This window comes from Corvus cornix, chromosome 27 (genome assembly GCF_000738735.6).
Source record: "Corvus cornix cornix isolate S_Up_H32 chromosome 27, ASM73873v5, whole genome shotgun sequence".
Taxonomy (NCBI): Eukaryota; Metazoa; Chordata; class Aves; order Passeriformes; family Corvidae; genus Corvus; species Corvus cornix.
The window spans coordinates 4,013,153-4,027,416 of NC_046355.1; the positions used below are offsets into that span (position 1 = coordinate 4,013,153).

The window sequence follows — 14,264 nt, forward strand, 5'->3', positions numbered from 1 at the left end:
GTGCCCATTCCCTGGGGAGCCTGGGCAGTGCTCAGCACCCTCTGGGGGAAGAACCTTTCCCTGATATCTAACCTAACCCTCCCTGGCACAGCTCCAGCTGCTCCCTCAGATCCTGCTCCTGCTCACAGAGAGCAGAGATCAGGAGCAGCTGCAGCCACCAGTGAGCTCTGCCCTCAGCCTCCTCTGCTCCCCCTGAACCCAGAGAAAGTCATTCTTACCCAGTGAAGATCCTCACCCCAACCACATCACAAATTCCTCAATATAGTATTACAATTAATCCATTTCACTGTCCCTGTGCAGATGTGGGAGTAAATCAAGTGCAAAGTGTGAGAATTAAGAAAGGCGCTGACTTAGAATCCTGGAATCCCAGACTGGTTTGGGGTTGGGAGGGATCTTAAAGCTCATCCCATTCTACCCCCTGCCATGGGCAGAGACACCTTCCTCTATCCCAGGTTGCTCCAAGCCCTGTCCAATGTGGCCTTGGACACTTCCAGGGATCCAGGGGCAGCCACAGCTTCTCTGAGCACCCTGTGGCAGGGCCTCACCACCCTCACAGGGAAGAATTCCTTCCCAATATCCAACCTAAACCTATTCTGTCCATTTGAAGCCATTCCCCCATGTCCTGACATTCCAGGCTCTTGTAAATACTCTCTCTCCATCTTTCTTGTAGCTCCTTCAAGTATTTCAGGCCCAAGACTCCACAGTGGCCTCAAAGACAGGAGAAGTTTTCATTACAGAAATATCCAGAAGATACTCCTTTCCCAGAAGCTCTCAGGCAGCCAGAGCCACAGAGCAGGAGGTACCTGGAGTCCATCCATGATGCTGTGGGATTCCAGTTGCTGGGCTGCCACTTCGAGCTTTCCTAGCAGCACCGCCCGCTCCACCAGGAAATACGCGACCTGTTCGCTGGTAGCGCTGCAGGAGATCTGGGATAAACCTTCCTGCTCCAGCATCTCCTGCACCTCCTTCAGCTGTATTTCTGCAAGGCAAGGCAAGGCTTGGTGTCAGAAGAGGAACAAACAAAGGCCAGGATTTCCTTGAGATCTGTCCCACCTCCTCTAAACATTCCTCACTGCAACAGCCCCATTTCTCCTGGAGCCCAACAGCTCCTCAAGTCTCTCCTGCTTCCCAACTCCCTCACTGCCTCCCACTCCCTGCTATCCATTATCTCAGCCCTATTCCCTCTCTCTCAAGGTTTCTCTTCACATACCCTTCCCTGACTGCCAGGCATGTGATAGGACCTGCTCCCCCCAGTCAGAGTTCTTCCAACCTGGTTTATCCTCAGCCCCTTCAACCCTAAGTACAGCTTGGTGGAAACTAAACACCAGTAAACAGATACTGAGGGAACCAGAGAATCATTAAGGTTGAAAAGACCTCCAAGATCATCAGTTCCAACCCTGAGATCATCAAGTCCAATCTTGGAGAGAAAGCAAATAGACGGACACAGAGTCACAGACATGTTTTCTTTGGCAGGAGACACACAAAATACTAGATCACTCCTGGAGAGCATCACTATTTTCCCAAGGAATGTCTGGAAAGGAGGCAGATCTGAATATCTTTAAGAATTAAACTGCCAGTGCTTCACCATTTATCCAAAAATTATAGCCTGGAAGACTCTGTACTGGGAAAAACTTCCAGATTCAAGGGTCTCTAAGGCAAAAACATGACAACAAGACTTGCAGAAGTCAGTTTATGGCTGGGCACCATTGTGTTTGTGCAACAAACAGTTGTTAAAAAGACCCCCTTGTTGGTGTGGATGGAATTTACCTGCCAGGAGAAAATGAGGAACCTTTGGTGTCTGGCATGGTGAGGGCAGCAACTCCTGCATTGGATCCAGCAGCTTGTGGAGCCAGGGGAGGGCTTTTCAAACCCTCCCTGTGTAATTCATATTAAAACCAAAAGCAATAGACCAAATTTCTAGCCCAAACCAGATTACAAAGGCATCCAAGTGTTGTAAGATGGGAAGTGCAGGGATCTGTATAGAGGTAGGAGGGACATTCCCACTCTTTCCCTGCTCAAGGATCTACAGTTGGACAGCAGAGGTTCAGCAGAGCAAATATTTCTCAGACACAGCCCTGGACAAGCCTGTCCCTCACTCCCATGCACTGATTTAACACAGGACCCAGCACAATCACATCCCGAGGCTCCGATCGATCCCATGTTTCCACTCCGCGCTTCGCAGCCGGCTCCATCCAGCCCTGTGGATGGAAAACACCCTGCGGTTTCCTGGGCATCTTCCCCAGGGACACAAAGCATAGCCTGGTCAATACAGGGTCAAGCAGGGTTCCCCAGCAGCTTCCTGCTGCAGCAGAGCAAACAAGGCAGTTTGCAGGATCAAAACTGCTCTGTGTGCCTCAGGAAGGGCCCATGGATCACACTAAACTGAACCCCAACCTGCCTGGCACTTTCCTCCCACAGTTTTGCCAAATTCCAGCTAAAATGAACAGAAACTGCTCTGGTTTATAGCCAGGATGGGACCCCCTGTGCCCTGAACCACCTTCACCTGCCAGTGCTTCCCTTGTCCCCAGCCTGCAATGCAGGATGAACTGGTATCACATTCGATCCCAGACATATTCCAAAGGCTGGAGAGAAAAAATGATTTGTGAGGATGAGGGGGGTCTGCCCACACAGCACAGGTTACCTGTGTGTAAACCCCACTGATTCCTTACAAGCCCTTTCCCTCCCCCATCCAATGTCTGGGAAGAGCCAATCCCTGCCCCAGGCACTGTCACACCACAGCTCCACTGGCATCTCCCACCTCCATCCACACTTGTTTGGAAGCAACTTTTACATTAATATTTCTATTTTCTTACCCCAAGAATACTCTCAGAAACAGCAGCCACCTCACCCCACCACAGCCTTGCATCCTCCAGACCTGCTGGGTGTGTTTAACCAGCCCAGCTGTTACAACAAGCTCAGACCATGACTACTTATTCTTTATATTCCACTTTTTAAACAAATCCAGGCGGCTCCCCCAGCACTGTGTTTTGCTGCCATTCCAGTTGTTTTTCAGGAAGGCTTTTGGGAGCACCATCGATCTGCCCTCCAACAACACCCAGCGCGTTCAGCGAGAGCATCAGAAATGGATCAGGAACTGCCTGGAGGGAAGGAAAAATGTCACTCTGGGCAGAGGTATCAGATGAGGTGACACTCAGCTCGATGGCCCAGCATCAACCAGCCTTGGCTGCTCCCTGTAGGAACCTGTGAGCCCAGGATGGGCACAGAGCAAATGTGTGAGGAGAGATTGACTTTTTATCTTCAGAAACTGCTCAGTTTCAGTCACCAGTGCTAATTATCCTCAGGGTCTAAAGGAGGGCTGGAGAGAGACTTTGGTCAAGGGCCTGGAGTGCCAGGACAAGGGGAAATGGCTTCCCACTGCTAGAGGGCAGGGTAAGATGGGATATTGGGATGGAATTCTTCCCTGTGGGGGTGGTGAGGCCCTGCCACAGGGTGCCCAGAGAAGCTGTGGCTGCCCCTGGATCCCTAGAAGTGTCCAAGGCCACATTGGACAGGGCTTGGAGCAACCTGGGATAGTGGAAGGTGTCCCTGCCCATGGCAGGGGGTGGAATGGAATGAGCTTTAAGGTGCCTTCCAACCCAACCCATTCCATAATGCCATGATTTTATGAAACAGCTTTTAGCAGATCAAGTTGCTCTGAGTGATGCCAGACCAAGCAGAGTTTCTGATCCGTTTGCCTGCTGTTGGAAGAGGGAGTGTGCTCAGACCTGAGAGCCCACTCAGAGGTCTCCAGGCTCCCTTCCCCAGCTCTCAGCTCAGGTGTCTCAGGACAGATCCTGTCCCTTGCCCTGCATCATTCACAGCTCAAGTCCCTCCTTTGTACCACTGGCTTGAACCAGCCACTGTCCCCAGCTGCCCCTTCCCACTCTCCTTTCAATGCTTCCAAAAGCTACCAACCACCATCCTGTCCTCTTGCCTTGCCCACATTTTTAACAATCCCAGCAGACCAGGGTCTGTCTTTCCACAAAGCTCCTTCTCCAGGCCGATCCCCTGGATCATCCTATGCCTGATGAGACATCCGGGTGTTTTGCAAAAACAACAGGGGGAGCGAGACTTGGAGCACAAATCCTATGGGGAGCAGCTAAGAGCTGGGGGGCTCAGCCTGGAGAAAATGGGGCTCAGGGGGACCTTGTGGCTCTGCACAACTCCCTGACAGGAGGGGGCAGCCGGGGAGAGGTCAGGCTCTGCTTCCAGGGAACAGGGACAGGAGGAGAGGGAACGGCCTCAAGCTGAGCCAGGGGAGGTTCAGGGTGGATATTCATGGAAAGGCTGGTCAGGCACTGGCACAGCTGCCCAGAGAAGCAGAGTCACCATAACTGGAATTGTTCATAAAACATGTGGATGTGGCACTTCGGGTGAACCTGACAGTGCTGGGGGAATGGTTGGATTTGACAAGATGATGATTCCAAGAACTCTGACGAAAAGCAGAGGCCTGGGGAACAGACACAGGGATGCAGCATAGAACCCTGCAGCAGGGACGCATTAGAGACCTGGAGCAGCCCAACAGAAGCCTTTGGGATTGTGCAGCATCTCCAGCACAAGCACGTCCATGCACTCCGTAATAGAGATGGCCGGGGGGATTTTTTTAAGAAGAGGATGACCTAGAACCATGGAACCACAGAATATCCTGAGCTGAAAGGGACCCGCAAGGGTTATCCAGTCCGACCCCTGGCCCTGCCCAGACACCCCAACAATCCCACCCTGTGCCTCAGAGTGGCATCCAAATGCTCCTGGAGCTCTGGCAGCCTTGGGGCAGTGCTCATTCTCCGGGGAGCCTGGGCAGTGCCCAGCACCCTCTGGGGGAAGAACCTTTTCCTGAGATCCAACCTAATCCTCCTTGGCACAGCTCCAGCCTTTCCCTCACGTCCTTTCCCTGGTCCCAGAGAGCAGAGATAAAATCCTCCTCCAGAGGAGCTGCAGCCTGGGATGAGCTCTGCCCTCAGCTCACCCTCAGCCTCCTCTGCTCCAGCTGAACAAACCTGGATGAAAGGACCAGACACTCAATAAAGTGCTCCACAAAGACCCAAAACATCCCGGGGCTGGCACCTCTCCCCGCAGGTGACAGCCCAGAGCGAGCAGGGTTTCCAGATTCTTAAATTATCCACACACATGCCAGCATGGCAGCCAATGCCAGCAGTGAGTCAACAACAAGTCCTGAACCTCAAAATCAGAGTGATAGCCCCAAAAAAGTCCCTCCAGAAACACTCTACAGTACCAAAGCCACCCCCCCCCACCCAAGGACAATACACTGGGAACAACTGGATGGCAACCAGTAACCCCCCCTGGATACACCGAGATCCATGGACAAGGATCTCAGCTTCCATTCCAGAGGTACTCATTGCTCAACAGCCTCAGGAATCCCCAAGAAATGGAGAAAGTCCAGAGGAGCAGAGCCGCCAGGAGGAAATGACCGCATTCCAGGTTTGGGGATATTCTGTCTTTCTACTGACACCTTGTGGGAACGGAGAGAACCAGGAACAGAGTTTTCTGCCACAGCGAGGCTCCCAAGAGCTCATTATTCATTTTAACCTTTGTAAGCAGCCTTTTCACCACAAACCACGCCTTTAAGCGCCCAGAAAAATCAAATTTTTAGATAAATCCCTCTTTGGAAAGTCACACCACCAGATGTGCTCCCTGAAAACCCAACCGATGCTCAAAATTTTCCCCAAACTCCTGTATTTGCTGCCCCAAAAAAAGCCTGAATCACAAAGAAACTCTTTAAGTTGTGCCATCACTGCCAGTTTTATCTTAGGGCCCAGGATGATACAGGTCACGAAAGGAGTTAATGGTGACATGGGCTATGAGCACCACTGAAAGTGTACCAGAAGACTGAAAAAAAATCAAGAATTAAACCCAGAAAAAGGGGCCCTAGAGTTTGAAAACAAATTATTTGAAGTTAAATAAGTGAAATAATTTGTTTAAACAAAATTACTGAAGCTCTGAGGGGCCCTGACCAACTTGGTCTAGTGGAAGGCATCCTGCCCATGGCCAGGGGTGGAACTGGATGAGCTTTAAGGTCTCTTCCAACCCAAACCATCCCGGGATTCCATGACAATGAGCACACCCAAGTTTTGAATCGCCAGAACAAACAATTCCTGTCCCTCACATTGTTTTAAAAAATGTGGAGTTTGTGTAAACCAAAACCAAGAGCAAATTCACTGACTTGATGGGAGCAGGTAATTCAGAGCTGGAAACCAAAGAGCACCATCAATTCTGGTCTTCAAACAGCCTCTAGAAGATGCTTTGTGCAACAACAGAGCTACGTGCAGAATCTGCCAAATTCCCTGAATAAAGGCAGTAAAAGCAGGCAAGAATCTCTAAATCAATTACAAATCTGTTTGAACAGCTCATTAACACTTTTAGCAACTTCTTGAACAACAAACCACTGAGAACTCCCTTAGAACTCCCCAAAAAACGCTTCTCAGCTCTCCAAGAAGCTCTCCAGACCCAAACACCTGCCGGTGCATTCCTGGGGCCCACACTCTGGAGGGAAGGGACTACCTTGCTGCAGCTGTAGCTGTGCCAGCTCCAGCCTGAGCTGCTCATTCTCCTTCTCATATTCAGAGGCAATGGCATCCCACTCTTCTGTCAGGGTACGGACATGGCCCACGTAGCTTTCCACCTGAAATACAGAAAATCCAGCTACTTCCATGTCTGCCAGCACCTCCAATGAGCCAGCAGCACAAAAAGTTCTCCACCTCATCATGTTTACAGGACAACCTCAAGTATTTGCAGGACAATATGTCTTATGCCTTTGGAACACCTAGGGATGGTAAAACCTTGACTGGGAGGTCAGCAGGTCAGGCAGCTATGCAGGTGCTAGCATGTGTGGAGCTTTTAATCATGGCTCTGTGGGAGCTGCTGGGCTCACCAGGTGCTTTGTGATGCCCAACATGAGGAACGGGGACATAAATCCTGAGGTCCCGAGGGCAGCAGTGTGGCAGTGACACCCCTGAACCTGCTGCAGCATAGAGAGGAATCAGGGGATGCAGGCCTGGGTGGGTTAACTCGGGGGGTATTCTACAACCACTGAGGTTGGAAAAGACTCCCAAGAGTCCAACTTGTGATGAAACTCCACCTCGTCACCAGACCAGAGCACTGAGTGCCACGTCCTGTCGTTCTTTGAACACCTCCAGGGATGGGGACCCCATCACTACCCTGCGCAGCCCCTGGCAATGCCTGACCACTTTCTCAGTGAAGAAATTTCTCATGTCCAGCCTGAATGTCCCCCGACGCAGCTTGAGGCCGTTCCCTCTCCTCCTGTCCCTGTTGCCCGGGAGCAGAGCCCGACCCCCCCCCGGCTGCCCCCTCCTGTCAGGGAGTTGTGCAGAGCCACAAGGTCCCCCTGGAGCCTCCTCTTCTCCCTTTCCCAACTCCCTCGGCCGCTTCTGGTGCTCCAGCACCTTCCCCAGCGCCGTTCTCTTCCCAGGACAGGCCCCAGCCGGGCCCGCTCTCCGGCCCTTACGTCTCTCATGTCCTGGGCCCGCCGCCGCTCCAGCTCGCCCAGCCGGGTCTCCGCTCGCCGCAGAAGCCGCCAGGCTAGGCCCAGCTGCTCCTCGGCGGGGGCGGCGGGGTCGGCGCCCACCGCCCGCAGCCAGCGCCGGATGGTGTCTGCTGGCACCGGGGGCTCCGCCGGCACCGGGGGCTCCGCCTGCGGGGCAGCGAGAGGAGCCGTGAGCGACAGGGGGAGCGCGAGTACCCCCACACTCTCGGGCCGATCCTGGGGGTACAACCGACCCCCCGGAATCCCCCCCCAGGCCGGGCCGGTGCCGGGGGTACAACCAATACCCCGAACCCTCCCCTAGGCTGGTCCCGGGGGTACAACTGGCCCCCGACGCCCCCGGGCCGGTGCCGGACACCCACCGGGGCGGCGGAGGCCGCGTCCATGCGGCGGGACTGAACCCCCCCGGCGCCATGGCAACAGGCCTTGCCCCTTGCCACGGCCACGCCCCAATCCGCAATGCCGTGAATGGGCCTGTGTGAGGCCACGCCCCCACGCCGACGTCACGCGTAGTTGGGGCCGCCACGCTCCCTCCTCGCTCCGTGACGCCCTCTGGCGGCCGGCAGCGGGCGCAGCGCCGCTCCCGCCGGGGTCACCCCTGGGGCACCAAAACGGGCCAAAAACATGAACAAAAGGGGCCCAAAGTTTTCCCGATTTTCTTCTAAACCCCAAGTGAATCTGCTAGAGCTGAAGGCGAAGCAGGTGAGTACATGAAGCTGAGCCTAGATAAGAGAAGGCTTTAGGGAGACCTTAGAAACCATGCCAGTTCCTACTCCAAGAGAGCTGGAGATAGACTTGGGACAAGGACATGGAATGACAAGAGAAGAGGGGATGGTTTCCCACTGCCAGAGGGCAGGGTCAGATGGGATATTGGGAAGAAATCCTTCCCTTTGAGGAGGGAGGCCCTGGCATGGGTTGCCCAGAGAAGCTGTGACTGCCCCATTCCTGGAAGTGTTCCAGGCCAGGTTGGACAGGGCTTGGAGCAACCTGGGCTAGTGGAAGGTGGAATGAGATGAGCTTTAAAGCCCCTTGAAACCCAAAGATGATTCCATGAGATTGAGGAACTGCAGAGCAAAGTAGGTCCATCCTGCAGAACTGACTCACTGGCTGAAGACATTGCACAAAGGGATGGCAGAGAAAGGAGAAGACCGAGACATGGAGAAGAGGAACATGGCAGAGTCCAGTGAGGACCTTCCACTGAGCCCTCTGGGATCCTCAGAAAGCAACGGACAGGTCCCGGACTTGCAGGAGCCACCTCCAACTTAGGTACCACAACCGGCACTCCCGGAGCTGGTGCCCAAACACTGCCAGGGTGGGAGCACTCATGGGCTTGGTTTAACCTCCCACACAGAAGAGGTGCATCCCTGACATGGGATCGGGATGGCTGTGCCTCAGACTGAGCTTAAAGAACCTCCCCAGCCTGCACTTCACAAGTAGGGGCAGACACAACACTGGAAGCCCACAAAGTGTTCCCAAGTCCAATGAAACCCCAAGATTCCCAGGGCCCACTGCCCCAGTCTGCTCCTCAAAAAGCTCAGATTATTCCTCTCCTTTCCAACCACTTCAGAGAAATCCCAGGACACTCTGAAGACAGTGTTGGTGGCATTTCTCCCATCCCTTGTCCCAACACTCCTGCAAGGGCATGTTCAACTTACACACATTTTTACATTCTCATCCCTGCTGACTCATCCATGCTGTCCATAGAGGCTCTAAGACAAGGGAAATCCCAGACTCCACATTCCCATCAATTACATATTGGGAGATGAAGACAGGCAGTTCTCGGAGCTTATTCACCTTCTGTATCAGTCCTGGTCACAGAGAAGTTGTGAGTTCCTTCTCCTGACTCAGTTAACCAGCCGGATCTCTCCTCTCCTGACCAACCTGGACTTCTCCCATCACTGATGGGATCCACTGATCCCGTCCTTGTGCTCTTTTCTTGCTCTTCTGGCTTTATTTTCCTTGTTTTTTGAGCATCCCTCACTTTCAGGGAATTGGTGTTATTACAAAATCACTGCTGCCTCCTATTCCGTGGTTTCACCCAGAGCACAGTCTTGCCTCTGGAAATGCTTCCAGCATTCCCGTGTGCTGTTGTCCTTCTTTCCAGGATCCCAGTGAATTTATTTTGAGGATAGCCTGTGAGCAGACACACAGTGGACAGCAGGAGAGCTGCAGTCAAGTTTCCTGCAGGCGTGAGGAGCACACGCTTTGAAGTTGGTAATCGTTGGAAGAGGGTTTAGACAAAACCAGGAACGTTCCAGTTCTAACTCCACACAGCCAAAAAGGAAGCATCCCCTTCCAGGGTCAATCACTGCCACCCCTTCTGCTGTCAGAGAATCATGGAATAACTAAGCCTGGAAAAGCCCTCCAAGATCTTTAAATCAAACCGTTCCCCCAGCACTGCCATGTTTACCCTAAACCATGTCCCCAGGTGCCACATCCACAGTTTTTTTGAACACTTCAAGGGATGGTGACTCCACCACTGCCCTGCGCAGCACGTGCCAATACCTGAACACCTTTCCATGAACACTTTTCCCAATATCCACCCTTGAACCTCCCCTGGCACAGCTTGAGGCTGTTTCCTCATCCTCTCCCTTGTTCTCTGGGAGCAGAGCCCGACCCCCCCCCCCCCGCCCCCAGCTGCCTCCTCCTGCCAGGGAGTTGTGCAGAGCCACAAGGTCCCCCTGGAGTCTCTTTTTCTCCAGCCTGAGCCCCTTTCCCAGCTCCCTCAGCCGCTCCTGGTGCTCCAGTCCCTTCCCTGGACACCACGCCCCTCAGTGCCCACTTCCCTTCTCCAACCTTGGCCTCAAGCTTGGATCCATCCTCTGTGCTCTGAGCCAGATGTGGCCTTGCCTTTGTTTACAGAGCTCTGCAGTGACACTTGAGCCTTGTTTGGTGAGAGCTGCCCAAACACTGCCTTGGAAAACTTCCTGGTGTAAATGGAATACGAAGCAAAGCAACCTACAGATACCTGGGATGGAAGGAAAACCTTTGAAACAGCTGCTTTTAGGGACGCTGCTGAAGCACCTGAACTGTAGGAACTTGGGATCTCTCCCAGGATCTCTCCTGGCACAAGACCTGCTCCCCCAAAGTCGCTGTCACCTCATTCTCCTTTGTGACACCCTGGTTTCATCATCCACTCTCAACACCAGATGATTCCCCACTCCAGTCATAAAACCAGCACATCTTTCCTGCAAAGCCCCATTCCTTCCTACAGCCATTCCAAAAGAAACTTCAAAGAGGGAGATTCAAGAAATTCTTTATATACAGAGACCTTCATTATTTCTCGTCCTCCCAGTTCTCCCAGCCCACGGGACAGAAGCAAGCTCGTTTTCTCCTGTAAACACCAGGACAAATATCCTTGGAATGGTTTCTCTTCCATGTATTTCTCTTTTACAAAGCCGCAATAGCCGTGGCCAAGCTGTAGAAAAGTGACACAGTGTTGGACAGCCCTCCTCAGTGTTCTGTGGGGATTGGTTTATCTACCTGGACAGGGAATCACTCCGGTCCCACTCCCTCTCCAGCACAATTCCCTCGTTTCCTCCGAGCTGCTCCTCAGCCATTTCTCTCTATGAAGGCCGTGTGCTGGCCCTGGAGGTAACTCACAATCTTCTCCTCTATTTCCATGCCTTGTGCTATTTCCTCATCAGACAGGGATAAGGGAGTCTGCGAGTCCCTGGTGACGATGATGACGGAGGTTCTCCGGGATTCCAGGACATTGGCCACCACCACCTGGTGCCGGTATTTCTCCAGAGCCTGTTGAGATTTATCCAGGAGGATCTGGGGATCTGTCTCCAGTTTGAAGGAAATCACAAAGGCCTCCGGGGCCCAGTCTCTGACCAGGGGTGACAGCATTTTTGGCACCATCTTCATTGTGATCTGCAGTGGGGAAAAGATAAAAAGAAAAAATCAGTAGAAACATTACCGGGAGTTCTAACAGGAGATGGGATGGGAAAGAGGGAAATTCCAGCTTTGTTTCATATTCCATTTACATCAGGAAGTTTTTCGAGGCAGTGTTTGGGCAGCTCTCACCAAACAAGGTTCAAACGACACTGTAAATTTAAGTTAAATGATCCATGTGGTGCTCACAATCAGGGGGTTCTGGGGCTGGGCCACAGGAACTCTGCATTCCCAGAGCTAACCCCACTCAGGGAGTATAAACATGAGGAGAGAAGATTAAAAAAAAAAAGCATTACAACTGCATAAATCTGAGTTTTCAGCTCTCCAGAATCCAGGCAGTTTATCCCATCTTCACCTTTCCTTCTATCAACTCCTTAACATACATGAGGCATCATAGTGCCAAAGCATGGGGGAAAAATAGTAGGAGACTTTGTTCTCCAGCCTCCCAACCTCTCGATCTGTCACTGGGAATCAGGCCAGGTCTCATCTTTCCAATGCCAACAATAAAGAATGAAGCCCAGCAACTTCTTAGAAGGTAATTAATTAAATAAATTTTTATATATTTGTTATATAAAGAATTCCAGAGCCACCTGCTCCCATTGCTGAGAGGGACCTCGGTGCTGCAGTGTTGGACTGTCATTTGTACAAGCAGGATGGATCCTGAGGTCATGGAATGATTTGGGGTTGGGAGGGACCTTAAATCCCATCCCATTCCAACCCCTGCCATGGGCAGGGACACCTTCCCTATCCCAGGTTGCTCCAAGCCCCACCCAGCCTGGTCTTGGACACTTCCACGGATCCAGGGGCAGCCACAGCTTCTCTGGGCATCCTGTGCCAGGGCCTCCCCACCTTCACAGGGAAGAATTTCTTCCCAATATCCAATCTAAATCTATTCTGTCAGTTTGAAGCCATTTCCCCTCACCCTGTCACTCCAGGCCCTTGTCCAAAGCCTCTCTCCAGACAACAGGCAGCAACTCAAGTACTCCAGGAGCTATTCTTGGAGCACTTCAGCTCTCTGAGATCCACCCTCTCCTCATCTCTATGGAAGCACAGGCAGCTTTAAAGGACAAAGCCAGAAGAGCAGAAGGCACCTCAGGGGCCCCTCTTCATGTGCCACACCACAACTGCAGACATGTTGAAGCTGCTCTGTATCAGACAGAGCGGCACTGACCTCCTTGCAGATAACCCATGGCACCACTCACCCCTTCATTCCACCCTAAAAATAAACCTGGATCAAAGCAGAGCACGGCTGACCCTGCCCTGCCCTCTTATCTGGGCCCCTCGGTGCAAGATAAGAATAAAACGCAACTCCAGGATTTCCACAGGGTTCCGTTCCTGTGGGATCTCACCCTCCCGTTCCCTCTGACAACACACACGAGCTTCTGCTTTGCAGCTTTCCCAGGTTTTACCCACAGCCAGTTCTCAGAAGGACCCTGGAAGCAAGGAGGGGACAGGTGAGGGGGGTGGCAGAGAGAGCCGTGCCCAGGGGGGCCTCACCTGCAGGGGCCCCTCCGAGGACTGGATCTTGTGCTCCGGCATCTCGGAGGCCGGGATGTAGAAATCCGACACGGCGGCTGCCAGGTAGAACATGACACTGGAGCCTGTGGGAACACGACTGCTGTCCCCCACTGCCATGGCCTGTCCCTGTCACCCCAGAGCCAGCCAGGCTGCCACCCACACACAATAAACAGGGGAGACCAGGGCCTCCCCCAGGGACCCCCCACCCCCAGCACTGGCAGCACTGACCCCACCCTGGGATCCCCTAAGACACACTGTTCTCCACTGGGGTCTGTCTTGTCCCCTCCTCCCAAACCCCAACAGCCCGCAGGGACAGCCCAGACTCTCATGCTGGGGTGCAGGAGCCCTCCAAGCAAGGGGCCCCCCCTTGTCCCCTCATGCCAGAGCCTCACAGGCCCCGGGGTCGTCATACCCGGTCCCTGGGGCTACCGCGAGGGGGTTCTATCATCTACCCTATGCCGGTAGACCTTTCCCCCCACAACCACCATATCCCCTCGTTCTTGGTCCTCCTGTCCCCTCTCACTGGAGATCCGCATGAGAGCCTCATCCTTCCTCATCCTGAACCTTCTCACAGGACCACGCTGTTCCCTCATTCCTGGGCTCCCTCACACTGGAGACCCACATGGGGGCTTCATCCTCTCTCGCCTTGTGCCCTACGAACACGGTGGCCATCCCGTCCCTCATTCCTGGGTCCCCCCGTCCCCTCACGCCCAGGCTCTCCCCGTACCGAGCGGCGCTAGGGCTCGGGCGGCCGCGCGCAGCAGCGCCAAGTACTCGGCGAGCCCGGTGAACTCGATGGCGAGCAGCGCGCCCGCCTCGGTGGCGCGCTGGTACTCGCGGAGCGCGGGCAGCAGCGCGGGCAGCGCGGCGGGGGCGGCGGCCACGCCGGGCGGCGGCCCCGGGGTGAGGCGGAGCGCGTCGAGCAGCGCGGGGCCGTGTGGCGGCAGGGCGCGGGCCCAGGGGAAGGCGGAGCGGGCGCGGTGCAAGAAACACACGCCGTAGCCCGCCCGCACGAGCCGCTCGGCCGAGGCGGCCCCGCGCCGGCCGCTGCTGAAGTTCTCCAGGAAGCGCACGGCGCGCGCCTCCAGCGGCACCTGCGTCCCGCCCGACGTCACCAGCGCCACGCGCCGCCCGCGTGCTGCCTGCGCCGCCGCCCAAGCCCGCACCCGGCCCTCGGTCGCCGCCGCATCCACGTCGTTGTCCTCGTCCTTCTCCTCGTCCTTCTCCTTCTCCTCCTTCGCCGCCGCCGCCATGACCGGCCCGCCCACCCCCGCCGGAAATCACGTGATCACCCTCCCCGTACCGGAAGTGTTGCCTTCGCAACGGCAAG

The 14,264-nt window shown here is 54.3% G+C and overlaps 2 protein-coding genes across 6 annotated transcripts in view; both read right to left on the reverse strand.

Moving 5' to 3' along the window:
- CCDC30 (coiled-coil domain containing 30) overlaps positions 1 to 7,964 on the reverse strand; it is a 34,910-nt gene extending 26,946 nt beyond the window's left edge. For 2 of the 4 annotated variants that reach the window (XM_039565747.1, XM_039565745.1), the window contains exons 1-4: positions 7,882 to 7,963; positions 7,484 to 7,669; positions 6,520 to 6,640; positions 804 to 979 (exon numbers count right to left, since the gene is read on the reverse strand). In XM_039565747.1, coding sequence (XP_039421681.1) covers positions 804 to 979; positions 6,520 to 6,640; positions 7,484 to 7,669; positions 7,882 to 7,905 — 507 coding nt within the window. In that variant the 5' untranslated portion in view covers positions 7,906 to 7,963. Of the gene's footprint in view, positions 1 to 803; positions 980 to 6,519; positions 6,641 to 7,421; positions 7,440 to 7,483; positions 7,670 to 7,881 lie in introns of those variants that run through there. The other 2 variants (XM_039565746.1, XM_039565749.1) reach the window with 2 other exon arrangements.
- A 2,794-nt stretch (positions 7,965 to 10,758) lies between these two features.
- On the reverse strand, positions 10,759 to 14,217 carry PPCS (phosphopantothenoylcysteine synthetase). 2 transcript variants are annotated; one of them, XM_010413959.2, is made up of 3 exons: positions 13,662 to 14,217; positions 12,914 to 13,017; positions 10,759 to 11,395 (listed from the first exon to the last, which is right to left on the reverse strand). In XM_010413959.2, the coding sequence occupies exons 1-3, from the start codon at positions 14,185 to 14,187 to the stop codon at positions 11,072 to 11,074; spliced, it is 954 nt and encodes a 317-aa protein (XP_010412261.2). In that variant the 5' UTR covers positions 14,188 to 14,217; the 3' UTR covers positions 10,759 to 11,071. The 2 variants fall into 2 exon arrangements, with proteins under 2 accessions (XP_010412261.2, XP_039421677.1); XM_039565743.1 differs by having other exon boundaries at positions 10,760 to 11,395; positions 14,101 to 14,182.
- Between the last annotated feature and the right edge of the window lie 47 nt (positions 14,218 to 14,264).

Excerpts from the sequence above, each read along its gene's own strand:
- PPCS (XM_010413959.2), bottom strand. The coding sequence starts at position 14,187 with ATGGCGGCGGCGGCGAAGGAGGAGAAGGAGAAGGACGAGGAGAAGGAC. Across the intron at positions 13,018-13,661 it reads CCGAGCCCTAGCGCCGCTCG|GCTCCAGTGTCATGTTCTAC; the intron begins GTACGGGGAGAG and ends GTGTTCCCACAG. Across the intron at positions 11,396-12,913 it reads CCTCGGAGGGGCCCCTGCAG|ATCACAATGAAGATGGTGCC; the intron begins GTGAGGCCCCCC and ends TCCCCACTGCAG.